General features: G+C 47.5%; 1 protein-coding gene across 3 annotated transcripts in view; it reads left to right on the forward strand.

Annotated features, from left to right (window-relative positions):
- GALNT18 (polypeptide N-acetylgalactosaminyltransferase 18) overlaps positions 1-22,934 on the forward strand; it is a 355,216-nt gene that overhangs the window by 241,836 nt on the left and 90,446 nt on the right. For all 3 annotated transcript variants that reach the window (XM_025928366.2, XM_025928368.2, XM_086677970.1), the window contains exons 4-6: positions 11,250-11,433; positions 12,947-13,144; positions 18,009-18,123. In XM_025928366.2, coding sequence (XP_025784151.1) covers positions 11,250-11,433; positions 12,947-13,144; positions 18,009-18,123 — 497 coding nt within the window. The remainder of the gene's footprint in view (positions 1-11,249; positions 11,434-12,946; positions 13,145-18,008; positions 18,124-22,934) is intronic.

Raw genomic sequence — 22,934 nt, forward strand, 5'->3', positions numbered from 1 at the left:
TTCATCCTCTGAATTACTCATGGTGGATGAATAGAGAATTGGTGGAACAGAGTGCCTGTAGCTCAGGCCCCTGGCAGCGGGGAGGCGGGGAGAAAGAGCTGGATTCTTTTCCCGGTCATGCTGTTACCAGCTGTGCAACCTTGGGCAAGTCTGCGGGTGTCTGGAGCAAAGAGGGTGCGAGCATTCAGAAGCACCCCCCCTTGGAACTGGAGGGTGCTACAGCATGGACCAGTACCCCATGGTGAACACCCAGATTGGTTCAGGCAGCCTTCTGTCCTTGGCCCTTTACTGTGTTTCCCAGCACAACTGTGCCTGAATAGTGCCCGATTGTGAATTCCAAAGGTGAGTAAGGTGTGCTCTAGGAAAGTCAAACCCAGGCCCTCTCCCCTCATTTGTTGGTCTTGCTTGCTCAGGGATTTTTATCCCAGAGAAATTGGATTTGTGTGTGAATACTCTACCAACTCTCCAGTCAAAAGGAAGCTGAGTTGGGCAGTCTAATCCCTTCCCTTGGGCACTAAGGATACACAGTAGTGAGAAGAGGATATTTTCTTTCCGAATTGAATCAGCGATCACAGAACGCTATTGAGGGAGGCCTGAGGCATGTAGCTCCTTTGGTTGGCTGTGGGGCAGAGTAGCAAACAGCAGTCATTAGAGGCAGACTGATCGGAGTTTGAACTCCCCTGCTCATGCCCTACCATCTGTGTCGTTAGGGGCACATCACTGAAAGTCTGTTCCTTGAGTTTTCTCTTGTGTCATTTGAAGATAATCACGTGTGGGATTAAGAACATGGTTTGCATCCCCGTCCCACTGGCTTCCAGCCCTGGGACACTGAGCAAATCCCTCCACCTCTGTGTGCTCAGAGTGTCTAATGCATGGACTGTGGGTATAATACGTCACACCTCAAGTAGGGATCATAGTTGTCGAGAGTACAGAATGGGAAACATACGAAGTGGATTTGGAACAGTACTTGGCACGTGGTGAGCTCTAAATAAACATTAGCTATAAATGTCATTGTTTGTAGGGTGGTAGTGAGATTTCAATTAGATGAGTATCTTGAATAATGTACAGTACTTCATACGTGCTGAATATATAATTGCTGGGTGAAAGAATGAAGACTGGGACGGGTAGATATAAAGCACTGAGCCCATCATACATTAAACTGGGAGATGCACCCACAGAACTGCAGCCTTTCTGGCTGGGCATTTGAACCAGTGATCTGGGGCTGACCTGGATTATCACCAGCTGATCGTGTACACCCTTCCCCAACGCTGCATGCACAACTCTCCCCAATTCAGGGTCAATGGCATCGCTAAGAGCTTGAAATCAGTTATGGTGTTTATACCACAGATGCTGGAAAATGTTACAAATCCAGTTTTGGGGGGGGGGTTGGATTTAAAATTTTTTGTTTATTTATTTTGAAAGAGTATGCAAACACATGAGGACAGGAGGGGCAGAGAGGGAATCCCCAGCAGGCTCTGTGCTGTTTTTGTTTGCTATTGTTGAGACAAAAAGAGAGAGAGAAAGATGAAGGGAGGGTGGGGGAGCTTGGGGGGGGGCAGCATTGATTTGCACCCAACACATTCTTGACTGGCCAGGGGACCATTTTTTACACCTGGCACCGCCATCTTCAGAAAGCAGTTCTGACCACTTTACTGCAGCACACAGGATCTTTGGGAAAATAAGTCATTTTGGAGCAGATAGGAAAGTGTTAGTGGATGTTGAAAGCCTGGCTTTGGAGACCCCACTAAGTGAGGAATGCATATTTTTTGTGGGTTTGGTGGTTACTAATGCCTGGCTATGACATGAAAGAATACACCCAGAAACAGATGGTTGGGTCTTTTGGGTGGTAATCCTGGGGATTTCTGTAACTTGCCAAGACTGAATTAATGCTTGGAGCCTCCCAGGAAGATTGTGACACTAAGGCTGGACCCTCCAGCTGTATTTTAAATGCCATATGTGGGTCTCCGAGGTGGAGCCTTTCCCCAAGTCCCGAGTAAGGAGAACCATTTAAGGCCATTCCAAATCTACTTCAGTAGCAATTGACTTTGAAGAAGTACGGCAATTAAAGGAGCTGGACAGAAATTCAGCTAAGTGTAGTGGACAGAGGAAGAAGAAATGCATGCAAGAATTTGTAAACTGCCCAGAATGTGAAGGCTTGTCCGAAGGATCTTAAAGAGACAGGAAGGCATAAAGCAAGGCTGCTAGGCTCTATTTTAGGATCACCGCTGTCCAAGCCCAGCTCACCATCATTCATCAGCAGGCCTCTCTGGATTCCTTGTGGGGGTGGGGATGGGGGTGGGGCAGCATCTGTACTTCTTTTTTAGCTCTTTAGATAAGCAGATGATCAGCTAGGTTGGACAACCATGGCATCCCAATGAATAATCTCTCTTTTAAAATGTGTTGACATATCATTTGTGTTTCGATGGCCCTAAATGGCTTTAGAGGAAAGTCGCTTAATCTTGATCTGAGGAAGACCAGCTACTGTTCGCTCTTGGAAGAATAAACAGAAATGTGCTGTGCTTTTAATCTTTAAATTAGCACTATTGGAGACTAGCAATTATTAGCACTTCTCAGCGGGGGTGTGCATGCTCCCCTCCCAGGCACTGGAGTGGGGGTAGCTACTCCCATGTAGGCTGGGTTTCGGGGACAGCACTGAGCTAGGGAGGAAGGCAGGGCTGGCTCATGTGAACCTGTGGGGCTGGGCAAGAGGGACAAAAGGCAGTGCCCTCTGCAAAGGGCAGCTGGGGAACTTCAGGGGACAGTCCAACGCATGAGATCGAAAGATGGACACACAGAGAAATGAAAACCAACTGGGCAATGAAGGGCCTGTCACTGAAGGTCCCAACATGGAGCCCAGGGGTTTGGAAAAATGAAGAGGGAATTATCTGGGCAGGTACTGGGGGAGCCTTTCTCAGACAGAGTCTGAAGCCTTCTGTGAAGGCCTGGAGCCACACACATTGCAGAGAAGGCTCCTTTTCCCCCCCCCTGTAACAAAACCGGTCTTATTTCGGTTGTTATCAGGCTCTGCTGCCCATCAGAATCTCACTGGGAGCTTGTATGAAATTCACAGTCTCTGGTCCCTGATATACCAAATCAGACTCTGCGTAGTGTGGTACCCTGGAGCCTGGGTTTCTACCAAGCTGATTTTTTTTTTAATGTTTATTTTTGAGACAGAGAGAGACAGCATGAACAGGGGAGGGGCAGAGGGAGAGGGAGACACATAATCTGGAAAGGCAGCAGGCTGTCAGCACAGAGCCTGATGGGGGGCTTGAACTCACAGACCGTGAGATCATGACCTGAGCCGAAGTCGGGTGCTTAACCGACTGAGCCACCCAGGCGCCCCTCTACCAAGCTGATTCTTGCACAGGCTAGTTTTTATCCTAGAGAGGCAGTATGGAGAGTAAAGAGCATGAACTCTGGGTACAGCTCGGTCAGACTGAAATGCCGGACTTCACCATGTACAGCCTGGGTCACACTGTGCCTTCATTTCTTTGTCTTCAGAATAGAACATTAATAGTAACCACGTCATAGGGTTGTCAAAAGGCTTAAATGAGATAATATATGCTAAATGTCAAATGCCTGGTACATCATTATTACTATTATTTCCTTTATTGAACATTAGCCAGTTAATGCAGAGATACAGGGGTAGAGGAACTTAAGTCATCGTACATATATACATACATCCACATCATATACATTGGGCAAGGGTTGAAAATTCATATGCTGGTGGGGACCATAGTGTCATGAAGAATGTATGGCTTCTTAGTTTGGGTTCCCACAGAAGCAGACGCTGAAACAGGCATTGGGGTCGAGTCATTTGTCATATAGATGACCTCAGGAAACCGTGAGGAGAGAGTGTGGTGTGAGGGCAGAGAGAAAAGTCAACACCGCGGACTTCACAAACAAGCTACCACTATGGCCCCAGGCCCAATCCCACTGGGAACCACCCAGAGACTGTACAACCTGCCTCAGCTTTGTCTCACCTGGGGGTGAGGAAGCAGGGAGGGACTCATTTCCTAAGGCTGCTGTATCAAAGCAGCGGCAGTCTCAGTGGCCTAAACAACAGAAATTGTCTCAGTTCCGGAAGCTGGATGTGCAAGATCAAGGCATCCACAGGGCTGTGATGATGGCAAATCTGTTCCATGTCTCTCCCTTACCTTCTAGGGTTTCCCGGCAGTCTTTGGTGCTCCCTGACTCAGAGATGAATCACTCCAATCTATGGCTTTGTCATCACATGGCATTCTCCCTGTGTGTCTCTGTCTTCATATGGCCATCTTTGTGTAAGGACACCCATCATATTGGATTCGGGTCTCCCCTAGTCCAGTATAACCAGATCTTAGCTAGTTACTTCTGCAATGGCCCTATTTCCAAATAAAGCCATATACTAAGGTATTGGTGGGTAGGACTTCAACATATGAATGGGGGCGGAGGGAGGACGCAATTCACCCCATAACAGATATTCATCCCCTGAGTCCTACCCCTAACGGATTGAGAGCTATGTCTGTAGACAGGCTGAGTACAGGTGGCCAGAGAAAGCCCTCAGGCAGAGAGAGGATGGCCAGCAGTGTGTCTGGGAAGGTGGGTGCCAAGGAAATGTGGGCAGGAGCATTAGACCATCCATAGTCGGGAGCATTAGGCCGCTTCTGAGTGTGCACCCTGTGAGGACTACTCAGACGGCACCCACGGAAGGTGGCCAGTGGACAACACCCGTCACAGCACCCTTCTAAAGCGGGAGTTCCAGCCCAACTCCAATTAGCACCCAGCAGGAGTGCTTTGCAGGCCAAAGGAATACGTCTCTGAGCAGATGCAGCCCTGGGAACTCCAGTTTTGAAAACTTTGCAGGAGTCTGGGCTCAGATTTCCACGGCGAGGCCTCCTCCATCATTGAGAGCCACATGAGGTTTCTCAGACTTGGCACCGTTGACATTTTGAACTGGATAATTCTTTCTTGCAGAGGGCTGCCCTGAGCCCGGTAGGATATTTAGCAGTTCCACGCCCAGGAGCACCCTCCCAGTTGGGACACTCAAAACCGTCTCCAGACATTGCCAGATATCCCCTCACGGGGGTGGGAGTGTAACAAAATCGCTCCCTGTTGAGAACCACTGGGCTATAGGAAAGTGACAGCAGGGAGATCTTGTAGCTTCAGCCCGTGCCTCTCTGACTTGCCACCAACTGCACCAGGAACTGCTTCTCAGGCCCAGGAGGCCTGTCCTTTAAGAGGCTTTGGTGTCTGTGAGCCCTGAATCCATTTCTGAGATTCTTTTTCAAAAATCTCAACCTTTTTCTCCCTCCTTCTCTCTCTGCCTGTTCCCTCCCTCTGTCTTTCTCCCTCTCCATCCCTCTCTCTCTCCATCTCTCCCCCACTGTCTCTACCTCCTCCCCCTACTCTCTGTCTCCCAATGAAGTAGATTGCATGCCTTTTTCATCCAGCAGAATGGAAGTTCCATAAGGACTATCTGGTTCACAGCTCTTGCCACAGCAGCTAGTGAGAGCTCGGTATTTGCCAAATGAATGGGTGGGTGGCTCTCCCGTCACTCCTACTTCCCCCAAACCTAGGACAGACATGGAAAGTGGTCATCTGAGCATCGAGGGTAGAATGAGGACCACGTTCCTCCTGGGCAAGGCTGGACAGGCCGTTTTGCAAAGATGCCTATGCAGCTGCCCTCTGAAGAGCAAAGGCCCGTTGGGCATCAATTTCCTGATCCTTTATTTTCCTTTATGCCAGAGATAAAGAGTATCTCATTAGGTGTTCAAATCAGATTAACAGCCATTAGTACCAGACTTCTTCTGCTCAGCCTGCATTTTGTTTCTTTTGGGATGACCCTGTGAAGCTAATTGCTTTTTACAGGAACAGCACGGGGGCATATACAGGGAGGGAAGAAAGGGCTCTGTTTGACCAGGCTGGTGAAGTCCGCATTTTTATGTGGCTTGCAAGTCTGAAGGAGGGAGAGCAAGCAAGCAGGCTGCACTCAGCAGGGCCCTGAGGGGAGGCACCACATGGGGATGGTGGAGAGTGGCCTGTGCCCTCCCCAGAGGGGATGGCATTTGATAAGCATGGCTTCCGGGAGTGCTGACTCACAGAGGTCGTTCAGATGTCAACAGAGTAGGGATTTGCAGGCAGCAGGGGAGGGCTGGAGGAGCAACAGAAGAGGGATGACACCTGGCCCCATGCAGGGTGCAGATTGTATTTCTCTGTCCACGCTGGCTATCGACAACTCCACCATTGATTCTAAATCTGGCAAAGTCGCAGAGAGCAGACTCCCCACCTCGTCTTTGCCCAACACATTAAAACAAACGTGACCTACAGCCTCCCCCTTCTTTCCATAATTATGCTCCTGCCCTGCTCTACCAAGACACTTTGTTAAAAGTTATTTGTAGATATTTCAAGAAATAGTTAAAGGTAGCTCACACGGGGGGGGGAAAAAGTAAAATAATGCAGACTTTAGAAGTTGAAAATCAAATCTTTTGCAAAGGTAGAGAAGCAAGAATGCTGAACCCTGTGATTAGGCATTAGATTTTTTTCTCTGAGCTTCCTGGCAGCCTTGGCAAAAAGGTAACTATGCGGGGTTATGTATTTGTGTGTAGGTATAAAGAAAATATATTTTTTGAACTAAGTTCTGAGAGGCATTTGTCATATATATATTATATATTACATATAATATATAATAGGCAGTATCTTGGGCGATGGTTTCCTAGCAAACGCAGAAGTGCTTTTGACATAGTTCTTTCTCTCTTTGGCAATGTAAAAGTTGAAGGAAAACATGAATACCTAATTAGGTAAAGACACTTTGCAAAGACTATGAGCCAATATTGTCTGGAGTATTTCAGGACTGTTTTGATTTTTGATAGCAGCTGTTTGGTCAGGACTAAGGGAATGCTCTCTTCTAATCAGTAGCCAATGTTTGGGATGCAACGGGCTGAGAACAGAATTTCCCTCTAGCTAGTCCACCAGAAACCTTTATCCTACTTCCGTTAACAGGGCGCAGAGGCACGAAGGGGCCAGCAGCTCCTACAAGAAGCAAAGCCTTCTTGTCTCTTGCTGCCACCTTCTAAGTGGCTCTTCTCTGTGTGTGTCTGGCTCTTCACATTTCCTGTGCATCAGGAGTTCACAATCTTACCCGAACCTCAGCACCACACCAGAATAACAGAGCCTGTTTTGTTAGCCTCTGTGTATAACAAACCATCCCAGAAGTAAGTGGCTTAAAACAGCAACCATTCACTGGCTCTCAGTTCTGCAACAAGGCAGCTTGTCTCTGTTCTATGGGGTGTCAGCTGGGTTCCCCCCAACCCCGCGTTTGCAATCAGCAGAAGGATCCGAGATGGCCTCACTCACTGTCTGGGCCTTGGTGGGGTAGCCTAAATTAATGGGGGCTCACTGGGCCTCTCAAGCTCAAGGAGGCTGTCTCAGGCTTCCTTACTTAAGGCAGCCAGACAAAACAATGAAAGTTCAAGCTGCAAGGCCTCCAGAGGCTTAGGCCCGCCACCAGCTCACATCCCTCCCCCCTGCATCCTCTTGCCCTATGGTCAGCCCGGATTCAGCCTGTGAGATGGCTACACAAGGACGTGAATTCAGGAAGGGGGGATTCATGGAGTATCACAGGGTGGCAGTCATCCACAGCCCTATCCCGTCAGTAAACCCAACAACAGGAGGCAGTGGTTCTCAGCTAAGGGGTGGGGAGGGACAGAAGGGGACAGGTATGTCCTCCCTGGGGGTGGAGAAGGGTGTCATTTGGTACTAGCTCTGTTCTCACTCCAAGCTCCTGGACTCAGCCCTTAACTGCCATTATCAAAAGCCCAAATACCAGGCTTTATGAGTTCTACTTAAAAATTTCAAAAAGGATATATGAGAGGTGGACCTTTGAAGAGATGGAACAGTCAGTGTTTCAAGAGGCCTCCTGGCAGCCACGCTTGAAGACCTTGTAAGCACGGGGCACATTGAGCTATGCCGCTCTATGGCCGACTTCCTGATACTTGCAGACGGCGGCATCCCCAGGCCTCCCCAGCCAGCTGTGTGGTTGGAGATCTCGAGGTCATTTTCACATCAGCTGAAGTGAGAGATACTGCATGTGAATGGCAGCCTGAAAGTCAGCTGAGTTTTCTCCAGGATGGAATGAGAACACCTGACCGACCAGCCTCATTGGCCCCAACTCCACACAAGGGTCACTCTGTGTAAAAGGATGAGTCGAATGACAATAAAGGCCATGTGCTAATCACTCTTGCAGAAGCAGGAAAGCTGGAGGGCTTGATAACAAAGCCATTGGATAACAGAATCAGGGAAGAACATACTCTGACTTCAGAGAAACGGTGTAAATCTTTAAAAAGATGGAATAAAAGCAGACTAAACATAAGATCCTAATGGTTTGGCTCAGAACATGCATACACACACACACACACACGCACACACACATGCATGCATCCACATGTGTATGCATCTGTGAAGAAACGGGATGAAGGAAGCCTGACTTAGCAGCAACATGTGAAAAGGATGTGTCATTGTCTGTTCCCAAGAAGCTCAATTTGAGTCAAAAGTAGGCCAAAATTAATGAGACCTTCAACTATATGAATAGGGGTATAGATTCTAGAATAAAGGAGGTGATTAGTTCATTCTATTCTGTATAGCCCAATTTACTCCATAAGTATTAGGCCAATTTCTAGGTGCATAATTTAAGTGTTAAAGAAAAACTAACAGATTTAGAGGAAAGCTGAGCATGATAAAAGAACCTGAACTCACCAGACGTGAGGAAGTATACAGAGGCACTGAAGACATTTGACCTAGAGAAATCCTCAGCAAGGACTTAAGGATGGCCTTTTACTCCAAGTGGTTGTCATGTGGAAGAGGGCTTTGGTTCTCCCCCTTTGGCCCCTAAGTAAATCTTGAACCAGTGAGTGAAAGGTAGAAGCACCCTGGAATTTGGGGGGCAAAAGGAAGAAGAACAACATTGGATATTTAGAATGGCCCAGTAAGGAATGGACTCTGTGTTTCTGGTCACTGCAGGGGCCGGATGATCATTCATCAGGATAGACAGAGGCGATTCAAATCTTAGATGGGTAATTGGTTCAAAAGGAACATTAAAATCCTGTGCAACTAACTCTGAGGTCTTGGGATTCATGGGGATTTGCCCAAGGTCACAGAGCAAGCTGATAGCTGTGTAGCACCTGCGTTTCCTGCCTCCCTTTAAGCATTTCTGCCTCTGATGCCCAGTTTCCTCACCTCCATGATGATCACTCGAGCAGGGATGCCTAGGGATGACATCCTACCCATCCAGCCAGCCCTGTTTGTTTGGCCACCATCATGTGTAAAAAGATCTGAAATCGATGTCTATAGGAGGGCACACCAGTTCTGGCAGTAGCCGGCATGCCCCAAGGCCTGCCCTGACCATGAGGTCCCTGCACGTGTTCCAATCTCCTGCTTGGCCGCCAGGGCTTTGCTGCTTATGGACTTCTAACCTAGATTCAGGGCAGAGCAGGAAGAGGTGGTCCTGGACCAGAGCACATGAAGAAGGATTTGCGGCTCCTTCTTCTCTTAAAACTTCCAATGTGATGGACCCGAGGAAGGAGGAAAAGGAGCTTTTTTTTTTTTTTAAGCATCTACAATATGCTGTGCATTTTTCTCACATGTCAATCCCATTTAATCCTCATAACAACTATATTAGTTTCCTAGAGCTGCTGTATGAATACCACAAACTGGGAGGCTTGGAACAATAGAAATTTATTGTCTCACAGTTCTGGAGTCCAAAACCAAGTCCAAATCGAGCAGGGCCATGCCCCCTCTGAAGGTGATAGAGAGGGATCTGTTCCAGGCCTCTCTCCTAGCTTCTGGTGCCCTCAGATGGTCCTTGGCTTGTAGGTAACCATCTTCTCTTTATGTCTCCTTACTTATCTTCCTTCTTTGCACCTGTCTCTCTGTCCAAATTTCCTCCTTTTATAAGAACACCAGTCATGGGACTAATGATCTTGACTCGGTTAAATCTGCAAAGACCCTGCTTCCAAATAAGGTTATATTCTAAGGTACTAGAGGCTAGGCTTCAGCGTATCTTTTTGCTGATCCCTAACAGTCCACCCTGTGGTTCCCCAAAATCCGCGTCCTTACCACACGTGAAATACATCCACCACCATCCACCACATCCTCAGAGACATCAACAACTCGTTGAGGAACAGGCCTAGGATCATAACGCTCCTACCTGGAAAGCAGACTTAAACTGCATCATTGCTGCCTCCAAATACCACCCTCTTTCCACTACACAGGGCTGCTGCTCTGGGGCACGCCTGCCAGGTGCCAGGCACTGTGCTGGCCACCTCCTGCCCTTTTCTCACGGCAGGCTGCTTGTCTGGCAGGACCCCAGACTGGGCACCAAGGGACACGGAGCTCCTGCTGTCCTCTGATGAGGACGAGGCTCAGCCCAATGGGTCTATCCCACAGCGTGGGCAGGCTGTGCAGGTAGGAGGAGGACTCCTGCCAGGGCGGTCCTGGAGAACACAGGCAAAGGGTGGAAATCGAGTGCTGGGGAGGTGCAGCGATGGCAGGTGGGAGAATGCAGCCCACTAGGGTCATTTTGGGAAAAGGAGTGTCACAGGCTGTTGCCTAAACTGCTGTGGAAAACCCAACGAGCGTGGCTGCCGTGCCGTCTCTGGCTGAGGGGCGAGGGGACCGCAGGACCCATGTACATTTACGAAGTAGCAGGGGAATCAGATGCTTAGCCAGGCACCAGCAGGCGGCAAACCAATGCCAACTGCTCACAGGGCATAATGCCTGGTCGTCCACTTCCCGGAAGGATGGAGATCCAGGCAGGAACGGGTCCCGGGCTGTAATCTTCGCAGATGGAAGCTTTCTTTGGGCATTAGGGGAGAACCAGTGGAGGGCACAGGGGAAGAAAGAGGCCACTGAGCTGATGAGAAGAATACGGCTTTTGAAGTCATTAGACCCGGCTTGAAACCAGCCTGTGCCACTCGCAAGCTGCAAGGCATTGGACAAATTGAGAAACCCTTCTGAGCCCCATTTTCCCATGGGCTTGTTGTGAAGATTAAATAGACAGTATGTGTGAAGCATGTGACCCTGTGCAAGTTGCCGGGCTCAATAAAAATTGTTTTCGCCTCTATTTTTCCCTTCAAAGCTGAGCGGCCCTGGCCATCCTGGGGAACATTAAGGAGACCTGGGGAGGGAAATGGACCCTCCAGCCTCTCACCTAAAAGGGTGAATGTTTTCATCGCCCCTCCCCACCTCATGCTAACGATGCATTTTCTCCCTTCCAGAGGAGCTGAAGGAGAAGCTGACGGAGTACGTAGACAAGGTGAATGGCCAGAAGCCGGGCTTCATCAAGGTCGTGCGCCACAGCAAGCAGGAAGGCCTCATCCGCTCCAGAGTCAGCGGCTGGAGAGTGGCCACCGCCCCCGTAGTGGCACTCTTTGATGCCCATGTGGAGTTCAATGTGGGCTGGTAAGTGCCCATCAGGAGAGGAGGAGAAGTCCCAGTGTGGTCCAGGGCTTTGGCGCAAATGAGTGCAAAGCATGCTGGGATCTCAGTCCTAGTGCGGGAAAGGAGAGAATTCTTGAAACAGATGAGGTCTGGATGTGTGACTGACATAGGCCACCAGGCTGGCCCTTCAGGGTGGGGGGAGTCAGGGTCCAACAGGTCAATACACAGTGTCTAAAGGGTATGGTGACATCAGGTGTGACTCTGGCTAGTGTCTTCCTCTAGGAGATGGGATCTGGGAGAGGGTAAATACTAAGGGCAAGGCTTAGAATTCCAGCCCAGCTCAGGACAGGGCTGCAACTGCTGGGCAAGGGACAGCTGGACCAGACATGAAGCAGACAGTGGTGAGAAGGGGCTAAGGTAGCTTGATGTTATCACGGGTGGCCTGGGCTCCCCCAAATGCCAACCCAGACGTAGCATAGAATCTCAGATTCTTCCTATTGGTGAAACTGTGTCTTAGAAAACCTTTCTTTCTCTGGTCAGGGCTGCTGAGGTGCTGTGTGGGGCAAGAGAAAAGGCATATGGACTCAGTGGCTGCAGCCAATCAGGGATAGGACATTGACATCCCTGCAGGGCCAGCGGGGGTGTGCTGTGGCTGGCCCACTGTGTGTGGCTTAGTAGAGACCCAGGGTGAGGACGGCCCTTTAGCAGGAAGGAGCTGCCGGGCATGCACGCAGCATGACTAGATTTGGGCATACTTTTATATAACAGGCCCAAATTAAGGCTGCAATGAAGCTGTTTTTTATAGTTGAAGTCCCTGCTTGCCATTTGTGACTATTTAAAAAGCATTTTCACTGGATTTATGGCCAGAAGAGGAGAGGGACACTTACTATTTCAAGCTGATTTGAATAAACAATTACGCAACAAATGCATTATTAATAAGAAGCTCATCATTCCTGTCTGCAAACACTTTATGTGCCTGGTGCCCATGGGGGCCTCCTGGCTGCCTGGAAGTCCTACCCCCTGCCTCTCCTTGGGCAGTGGAGGGCGTGTGGGATGGGGTGGAAGGACTGAAGCAGCATCAAGTAAGTTTCTTCTCACCTCCATGCTTCTGCCACTGTCATCTGCCTTTTCCTCCTGGTTGATACACTGAATTTTAGCAAAATCAAAGCCTGAGTTGAAAGCTTCCCATAGAACCTCAGATCTCCTCCTCTCTTCTTTCTTGGGTCTTGATTTTTTTTTTTTCTAGTAGAAAAAGTGAAAGCAAGCAGACACAAATATCTAAGGCACGAAGAATCTCTCAGCTCAGCCCCAGACAAGCTGCAGGAGTGCCCAGGCCTCTTGCCAACCCACAAGTCTAGGGAGAGGGGTGGAGGTTAAATAGGGACTCCTTCCCTGGGGGCAAAACAGTGCTCCTGGAGCAGATGGCCAGGCGTTTTGTTCATTTTCCTGCAGGGGTGGGGGGAGGAAGGAGCTCTAGGGGTCGCCAGCTGGACACCTTGGAAGCAGTTACCGTCCTTCCCCTCCTCTCGCTCAGGGCTGAACCTGTGCTCACCCGCATAAAGGAGAACCGGAAGCGGATCATCTCCCCCTCCTTTGACAACATCAAATATGACAACTTTGAGATAGAAGAGTACCCGCTGGCCGCCCAGGGCTTTGACTGGGAGCTGTGGTGTCGTTACCTGAACCCCCCCAAGGCCTGGTGGAAGCTGGAGAATTCGACCGCCCCAATCAGGTAAAGCATCCTTCCCTGCAGCTCTCTCTGCCTTGTCTTCCAGGCAGGGACTCGCCTCCCAGCTCAAACTTGTTCCCCAAACTCCAGCCCCACTGTGGGATGATGGGGTGGGGGGTGGGGCCGGAAGGGAATTACAGATGAGCCCTTCCAAAAGAACTATGGCACCAGCATCCATTCAGAGGCTCAGAGTTATTCATTTGCACACATGGTGATGGGACACCCGCCGGGTACCAGCTGCGGTGCCTGGTGCTGGGGATCCACAGGGATTAAGACTCAGTTCCTGCCCCCAAAAGCCTGAAGTCTAGTGAAGACAGACAAAATAATTGGAAGAACAAATTGTTGCTGGAGGAAACTGCATGGAAAGTGGGGAAAATCTTTTTCAGAGACTAACGTTTGCACTTGTTTTTAAGTGCATAGAGGAGATTGCCAGCTGGGGCAGGGACCTTCGTATGTGAAGAAGCAGAGTGAGTTTGTGGACACAGAGGAGGTTTAAAGGGACCTTTGGGAGGAGGACCATGAGGAGGCAGCCTCAGGCAATGAGGCTGGAGGGGCAGAGAGGCAAGACCAGACCTCACAGCGCCTTGTATGCCTTGCTGATATTCGAGTTAATCCCGTAGGACTCAGTCAAAAGTGGCTTCAAACTGCATTTTAAAGATTCTGAACTCTTTCTGCCTTTGCCACTGCCTTCACAGACACCCAAATGACTCCACTGTGCAGCCTCTGTGCCATGGGTCAGGACTCCTGAAACAGCCACCCCACCAGCCCTTATTTCTGTCTGGTTAATCACAGATCAGGTGCCTTTATGCTCTCTGCAAAGTCCTGCTCGTTAAACACACAGATGGCACCAGAGGTGGCCTAGGGGACAATTCTTGGAATGAAAGAGGAGATTAGAAACTGATGTTGCTTTGTATTACATGAGGGAGAAAGATTATGAAAAATTTAATTGAAAGTGGGTGGTTAATATCTGAGATCACATCTTTTCTTGCCAGAAAACAAACCATAGTCCTATTTATAACAAGGTGAAAGAGAACCACATAGCTTTCCTGCAGTTACCCCTGTTACCCACCTGTTAGCCCCTGCCACAATTTTGTGTTGTTAAATATATGTTTGGAGGTCACTGTGTGCAAGGGTCTCTTACACACACAGTCTCATTTGCTCCTCATTATAACCTTTTGACAGCTCATTGGGTCATCCCTGTTTCACAAGATGAGGACAGCCCATAAGATGGACAAAGGAGAATGTCCCTGCCACACAGGCTGTGGGCAGTGGAGCCAGGATCCAAACCTAGGTTGGCTAGATTCCACATCTAGTTGTCATCCACATAGATTCCCACTGTTGAGCTCATAACTGCCATGGTTGAATTCTGCCCCTAGGTGAGCTGAATGCTACTGGAAGGAAGTATACTGTCATACAAGGAGTGTTCTTGCAGAAGACTGCACTGATATTCGCTGCTTTGTTCTGCTCATCTTGAAATGTGTCAACCTGGTCATAGTAAACCTAATTCTAGGTCCTTGACAAAGAATAGGATCTCAAAGTTTTCATTACCTAACTTTTGTCAAAAACTTGGCTGAGAGAAAATTATATTCATGGAAGGTTTTTGGAAGAACCATACTGACTTAATCCTAGATGAATAGAACCTCATAGAAAACTGTGAGTTATACAAATATACCTTGCCCACTTTGGCTCCTATTTCCTTGGAGCTGTACATCAGTGCTTTGTCCATATGACGTAAGCTATCAAAAGAGCCCAGAGGTATCTTCTATTGCATTCTTTTTTTTTTTTTTAATTTTTTTTTTCAACGTTTTTATTTATTTATGGGACAGAGACAGAGCATGAACGGGGGAGGAGCAGAGACAGAGGGAGACACAGAATCAGAAACAGGCTGCAGGCTCCGAGCCATCAGCCCAGAGCCTGACGCGGGGCTCGAACTCCTGGACCGCGAGATCATGACCTGGCTGAAGTCGGACGCTTAACCGACTGAGCCACCCAGGCGCCCCTCTTCTATCGCATTCTAAAGTGACATTTTTGAGATGGTTGCTCACTATGTCCCAGAGTGACCTCTAAGAATACTGACATGAGAAATTTATTTCAAACTGACTGCTAGTCAAAGAAAATCTTATTATCCTCAAGGAATTAGTGTGATATTTTCACATGGGAGCAGTACTTCTTATTCCTAAGACATGTTTGTTCATTTTCACGTTGGCTTCCAGGAAGCTCAGTGTCAGTTTTGTGGGTCTACTTTAATTTTTTTATTTATTTATTTTTGAGAGAGAGACAGAAAGAGTGAGTGAGGGAGGGTCAGAGAGAGAGGGAGAGAATCCCAAGCAGGCTCTGCTGCCAGCACGGAACCCGATGTGGGGCTCGAACCCACAAACCGTGAGATCATGACCTGAGCCAAAACTAAGAGTCGGACACTTAACCAACTGAGCCACTCAGGTGCCCCCGTGGGTCTACTTTAAAACCTGTGAAGGAGGACCTAACACTGTACATGCATCCTAACTGGCTCCTAATTTGTTGTGAACTCTTGGTCTTTTCAGACATTTATGTATTTTGTATTTCAATGTATTGGACATTTTTTTTTTGTAAGCTCTTTCTGATCTTTCTTGGGAATGAGGTAAGGTAGAAATCAATAACCCTTCCAGGCTGATTGGGTCTACTTCATACCCTAGCTAGTTAATAAGTAATAGACTGCCTGAGGTGGCCTGTGCTCATTCCACAGTAATTGTTTTAGATTCTGCTGTTTCCCTGAGTGGGTTTGGCCAAATGGGGAAGGCTCCTTCCTGCAGGTCTTGGTGCACCATGTGGAAATACTCAACATTTCAGGAACGTCAAGGAAAAAGTCGAGACCTCACTCTGCTCACTCTTCTGGACTGATGTTTTTAAATCACCAGGAATTCACGGAGGGGATTCTCCAGGCTTCTTCATTGTGCAAGTGCATCTTTTTAAATGATTTTTAAATTAACAATTCTGTCCCACAAGTTTTCAAGGTTTTACATTATTTAATTTAATCCTTATGAGGTTCTAGTTGATTCTATTTCATGGATATGGAATCAGAGGCTCAGAGAGGCTAGGGAACTTTTCTCAGTGACACACAGCCAGGAGGGAATTTTTCCCATAATATGCACCTCCAAGGCCAGGGTCAAAGCGTCCTCCACTACAGCAGGATCTCCGCCTGCTTTAGGAGTAGTGGATTGAAGTAGATTGTCCTCCCTGGCTTCCTGTGGTCTGTGGAAGGTGAGCCCATCCAGAACAAAATGCTGTGATTTAAAAGGAGGGGGGCCAGGGACCCGAAGGCACCAGTCCCTGCCTGAGCAGCCTCCTGCATCAACACTGTCTAAAGAAATGGCCTGCAAAATAGCGGTTTCTCCACCTTGATGAGTTTCCAATTTCAAAGATGGGTCCATTTGCATGTGACTGACAGTTTTCTCATCACTGAGGATTCATCATTTCTCTTTTTCTTTCTCTTCCCCTCCAAATCCTTCAGCCACCAGCTGATAAGATGCTATATACAAGGGCTAGAAATGGTAGCAGTGTGCAGTGGAACAATTCAAAGTCATTTGTGTAAGCTAATGCTCTCAGCAGAGAGGCAGTCCATATGTGCTCATGCTGATTCTCCTAATACAAATCACTCCTAGCAAAGTCCTGTGCTTCAGTGAGTGCCTTTACACGGCCTGTGAACCCTGAGCCCACACTGTCACTAAGGAAAGACCTTCCAGCTCCTGGACCAATTGGCTCAGGCCTAAGACCCAATTGCTCAGGCCTAAGACCCAGGCCATGTACTAAACCTTACCTGTTGGTTATCTCCCTCCAGTGTCCCACAGGCACCTTCAGATCTGTTTTCCCAGTAGGGAATGCTTCTTCCTTCTGAAGCCAGCTTCTCCATGGCCCACATCGATGGGTGGTCCCCACTCCACCATCATGCAAACCACAAAGCCAGCGGGCATCCAGAGTCCTCCCACCCTCTCTCTCTCTCTCTCACACACCCGTTCACCTGTTTCTAAGTTCTGTTGATTTACATTAACATGTGTCCTTAAACTGTCTGTCCATTCCTGATACGCTGGTCAAGGGCCTCATCATTTCTCACAGGACATAGCAACAAGCTTCCCAACTGGATTCCTCAGTTTTCACCCAATCACCCCACAGCTGCTGCAGGATTCCTTTTAAAGCACAGATCTGTTTGTTCTCCATATTTAAGAGTCTGGGGTGGGTTTTTTTGTTTGTTTTTGTTTTTTCGGGGGGGGGCTCTCTTTTCTTTGTTCTTTTGTTTCTTAAATTCCATGTATGAGTGAAATCATATGGTATCTGTCTTTCTCTGGCTGACTTATTTCTGCTCCTACCAAAGTCGGATTAAAATTCCTCACTGACACTCCTCTACCTCCAGATAAAATGCAAATCATTTACCGTGCTGTCCAAAGCCCCAGGTAATCTTTCTAAGTGAACCAAGGTTAACACGCAGGACCCAAGTTGGGGAAGGGTGAGGGAGGTAGCATGGGTACCCAGGTAGAAACAGAGACTGGTTGTGCAGCTCAGAGCTCAGGCATCGGGGAAGCTACAAAAGCAGACATGCAGCCTGGGCCCGCAGACTGAGTACTCGGTCTCTGGGCTAACACACCATGCAAGTGCCACCTGGAATGATGGCAGGCCCCGAGGTGGGGAGCTACCCACGGCCACCTTGAGGAAACAGCCTCTCTACAGCCTCTGTTGAAGGTGGGCATGGGAGGGGCCCGCAGAGAACAAGGCCCACTCCAGCTCAGCAGCAAAAGAAGGAAGAGGAACAGATCCTTCTGGTAGGAAGGCACCACCACTCAGACTCCTCTGGCAGCCCCTCTGCTAACTGCTGGCCCATCTCTCCTCACCCCTGTAGGAGCCCTGCCCTCATTGGCTGCTTTATTGTGGACCGGCAGTACTTCCAGGAGATCGGCTTACTGGACGAGGGCATGGAGGTCTACGGAGGCGAGAATGTCGAGCTGGGGATCAGGGTAAGCAAGGTTTCTCACCCAGAGGCTTGGCTCAGCTCCCCAAAAGGTGAATGGGCCTAGGAGGTGGAGAAATGGGGCTCCAGGTTGCTGAATGTCTAGTCCTTAGCCTTACTTCGTGTGTGTGATCAGGGCTGCTTGAGGATGGGATAGAGACACAAGAGGGGACCTATAGAATTTGCAGGAAGAAAAGGACTTCAGAAACTGCTTCAGCTAGGGCCGGGGACATGGGAGAATAGAGCTCCCAACTATGGGAACAACCTCTTTGTTAAAACCAAACATAGGCTCCTCAGGTCTGAGCAGAAGTGTGCTCCAGGAAGAGACCTGCATGCATCGAGGGGTGGCTGTACCAGAGTGACCCTTAGAGTCACCTCCCCTTGGAATTTCTCACTCTCATATTCTCTGCCTCCTCCACAGCATTCCAGAGAACTTTCCTAAAGACTTTACCAAGAGAGAGCTCCAGGGAAATAAAACTCGTGGGCTATAAAGAGCAAAACACAGCCAGGCTCACTCCATTCTATTTTCTGATGTCACCATGTGCTGGTCAGACACTCAGACCTATTCAGACCACTCTTCAGAGGTAGCCACCATCCTTCCCCGAAATAGAGGGTCTTTTGCAGCTATTGACACATGGTGTGAATGCACAATAGGCATCATTTTAATTTCTCATCCCATGGGAATATTTCCTAGGCTCTGGCTCTTTTTCCTGGGCCCATGAAAAGATAACTCCAAAAGGATACCTCCCCCATCATGTCTGAGGGACACATTCGGTGCCCTAGTGGTTGGCAAGAATTTAATAATGGAGACAATGAAGGATCTCATCCTAGAGGGAAGCCCACCTTTCTGTCTAGGCCGTGGTCCTACCCTCACAAAAGAAAAACAATATTCAAGCTGTGACTTATCCCTACAGTGGTCCCCATTGTCCTCTCCATGGGCATTGTAATTGAAGCAGCCTGACACATCCATGTGGGACAGCCCTTGGAGAGGACCTTGTATCTGCTGGAGTTCATGGCCATCATCCAAGATATTCCTCATCACTGCCAGCTCTCCATGCAAACCACCCCAGCATCCAGCTCTTTCCTACTAATGACCCACTCTTGGCCTTGTGGCTTCAGTGTCTGTATTTCCAGTTCTCAGTCAGGACTCCAGCTTGGACATACCCTCCTCTTACCTCTAACTTCCTTAGTCCTCCCACCCCACTGGGCAAGTCATCTGACCCTGAACAGACCTTGCCCTGCCCTGAAGGGAGACTAGGCATCTCTGCTGAGCATCTCACAACATCTACAATGGTCTGACCAGCACTGTGTGGGCTTGACTTACTGCCCAGCCTTAATCCTAAGGCTCTGACGACTGGCAGCAGGAGCAGCCTATCTGCAGCTGAGCTTAGAAAACACTTCTAGACACTTGAATTCACTGAAATCCAGAGAGATTGCTTTGAAGGCAGTCAAAATGCATGGGCTTCGTAGGGAGCTAATATATTCATAGAGGACAGCACCTGCGTTATCACCTTCCCTCCTCCAGCTCTCCCTACATCAGTCGTTTATTCACCATTTGTGTCCTCACCATCTCAGTTCCGCACCACTCCTAAATAAATGGTCGTCCCCAAACATACTATTTTTCACAAGGAGCTGCTGCCAGGAATTGGCGGAGCAGGTGGGGCCCCCTCCAGTATGTGTGCTCTCTGGGTAGAGATGCTTGAGGACTCAGAGAGGAAGTAGATGTGTGAGGTCTTCCCAGAGACTGAGCTCACACATATGTGGGACAGTCATGGGGTGGTGGGAGGCTTCTGGCTTTTCCTCGCCCAGATTATAAAGCTGTTCTGGAGTGTGGGCTTGGGTGAGGCTTTCAAAAAGTGTTTAAAATTATGGGGGTTTGTGTTCAGGGTGTAAAACATTGCCTGGCTTTTCTTCTTCTCCATCTCTTCCCTCCCTCTTGACAGAGACGAAATGTCATTGTAGTTGAAGGAAAGGTGGTGTTTTTAAAAGCACGGACTGGGGGTGCCTGGGTGGCTCAGTCGGTTAAGCTTCCGACTTCACGTCGGGTCACGATCTCACGGTTTGTGAGTTCGAGCCCTGCGTCGGGCTCTATGCTGACAGCTCAGAGCCTGGAGCCTGTTTCAGATTCTGTGTCTCCCTCTCTCTGTTCATGCTCTGTCTCTCTCTGTCTCAAAACTAAAGAAACATTAAAAAAAATAATAAAAAGAAAATAAAAAAATAAAAGCACGGACTGAACGGCCTGTTGGCCGACAGAGCTGAGAACAGAAGGAGAGGCTAGTTCATTTGAATTCCAGTTACCCACCCCCTGCCACCGCCAAAATAGATTTTAATGTTTTGTGTGGTTATTAGTGTTTTCCTTTCATGTATTAGGAGTTCGCATCCCAGTGCCTCACTTTCATCATCTGGGATCTCCACAGGAGTGTTTGTAAAAAGGAGAGATGTTGCTTTTCTCATTTCTTTGATTTAAAGATAACATATTCAAAGTCCTTGCCCATTTGGAACACAGAAAGAGTTGTTTGCACAATTATTCGCTACCTGCTCTGGCACCTAACCATGCCATCCATCTATATCCCTAAAAAGTAGTTGTTATTATAATACCCCTTTTATTCAGATGAGAAAATTGTGAAATTAAAGAGTTTACATGTGTTCTCAAAGTCATATAGCTTAGAAGAGGTAGAGAAAAGATTTAACCCCAGATCTTTATGATTAGAAAGCCTAGATAGATATTCCATAGTGAGGGAGGCCTGGGTAGCTCAACTGGTTAAGCGTCCAATTCTTGATTTCAGCTAAGGTCATGATCTCATGATTCGTAAGATCAAGCCCCACGTCAGGCTCTGTGCTGAGCTGAGTGTGGAGCCTGCTTAAGATTCTCTCTCTCCCTCACTCTCTGCCCCTTCCGCACTCGTCCATGCATGATCTCTCTCTCTCAAAATAAATTTTTTTAAAAGATATACCACAGTGATCTAGGGATAAAAGTCTTTTGAGCATACCCCAAAAAGTATTACAGTGTCCATGCAGTAATTTCCTTCTACTCTATTCAGTCATATCTACTGAATGTAAAGCCTTTTTCTTTTTTTGTATTTTTTTCCAATAATCCCCCCCTTTTTTTCTGATTTCTAATTCCACAACTCAGTGGGAAAAAAAAGAAGGGAGTTACTGTGGGCAAGCAGATGAAAACAAGCAATAAGAGCTGACACAGAATAAAAGGCAGAAAGATTGTATAGGCGATGGCTATAAAGATGCTAAAGTATAAGTAGAAAGCATTCAAGAAGTGGTAAGGAATTAAGAAATTGTTAGAGACGCTTATAAATTCAATGGACTCCCCTCAAAAATATGTTGAAGTTCTAACCCTCTGTACCTGTGAATATGATCTCATTTGGAAATAGGTCTTTGCCAATGTAATCAGTTGAACATGAGGTCATACTGGGTTGTGGTGGCCTTAATCCAATACGACTGGTGTTTTTGGAAGGGATATTTGGACACAGATAGGCACAGAGGGAGGATGACCATGTGAAGATGGAAGCACGGATTGGAGTAATGTCAGGGAATTCCTGGGGCCACCAGAAGCTGGAAGAGGCAAGGAAGGATCCTGTCCTAAGGCTTTGGAGAGAGTATGGCCCTGTCAATGCTTATTTTCAGACTTCTAGCCTCCAGTGCTATGAGAGAATAAATCTGTGGTTTTAGGAGATCCAACTTGTGCTTTGTTATAACACAAGGAAATTAAAGTGTGAGTGAAAATAGGTAGGAACCTAGAGAAAGTCTGCATCTACTATATTTGAAGAACCTGGTGACTTTAGGTTTATGATTTCTCAATTTCACAGAGTACAGAGGACATTATACAAAGCCTAAGGGTTTCCCAGCTTGAAGAGTCTAATAAAATAACCCCCAGCCCCAACCTCACCTCCCATAAAACTGGTCACTCCAAAGGCCTATTAACTCAGTATAAAGATGAGCTAGAAATACTCCCATCCTCACCCCCAGTGATAGAGTGAAAATTGCCTATCTCAATTTTCTGCTGGGAAGAGAGGAAGAATTCTCCTCTGTGAGTTTCTCCCTTGGATTTATAATATAAAATCAAAATACTTCATGATCCAGAAAAATCTCAAGAGTAAAATTTAACTTAAAGTTGTTGGAAGTTCTTAAGCATCTGCAAAAATGTATACAAACCCTCTCTGGGGAAAGACCCTTTTAACCCAGGCCATAAAACTTCCCACAGCCAGAGTTTCAAGGAATAGGAGTTCATCTTTTTTAAAAAACCACAAACGAACAAGGGGAAAAGAGAGCGCCAAGAGCAAACACCAGCAAAAGCATTGGACAGCCAAATTTGTTCTATAAAATCTTCAAGTATTGACTCTATCAGACTCAGGGTATGAAACAAGTTGTATACTAGCTTTAAATAAATCGGAAATTGGAGATATAAATAAGAAGAAAGAGACTATGAACAAGACTCATCATATTGGGATAAAAATAGAATTTTAAACATAAATATAAAAATGGAAATTAAAAGTTTAATGGGTGGATTAAATCATGCAGATGGATATTATTTAAAGGAAAAATAGTAAACTGGGAAATATACCTAAAAAGATTATTCAAAATCATCCCAGGAATACAAAGAAGAAAATATGAAAAAAAAAAAAAAAAGATTGAAAGACAGGTAGAATTGAGGGGAAAGATCTAATATCTTAGAATTCCAGAAGGAGAAAATAAAAAGTGAGGATTAGGCAAAAGCAATTATTTTAAGAGATAATGACTAAAAATGTACCCAAGCTGGTGAAAGTCACCAGCCCTCAGATTCAGGAAGTCGGCCTGTCCAAAGTA

The sequence above is a fragment of the Puma concolor genome, chromosome D1 (genome assembly GCF_028749965.1).
Source record: "Puma concolor isolate L17-30 chromosome D1, mPumCon1.1.hap2, whole genome shotgun sequence".
NCBI classification, from domain to species: Eukaryota; Metazoa; Chordata; class Mammalia; order Carnivora; family Felidae; genus Puma; species Puma concolor.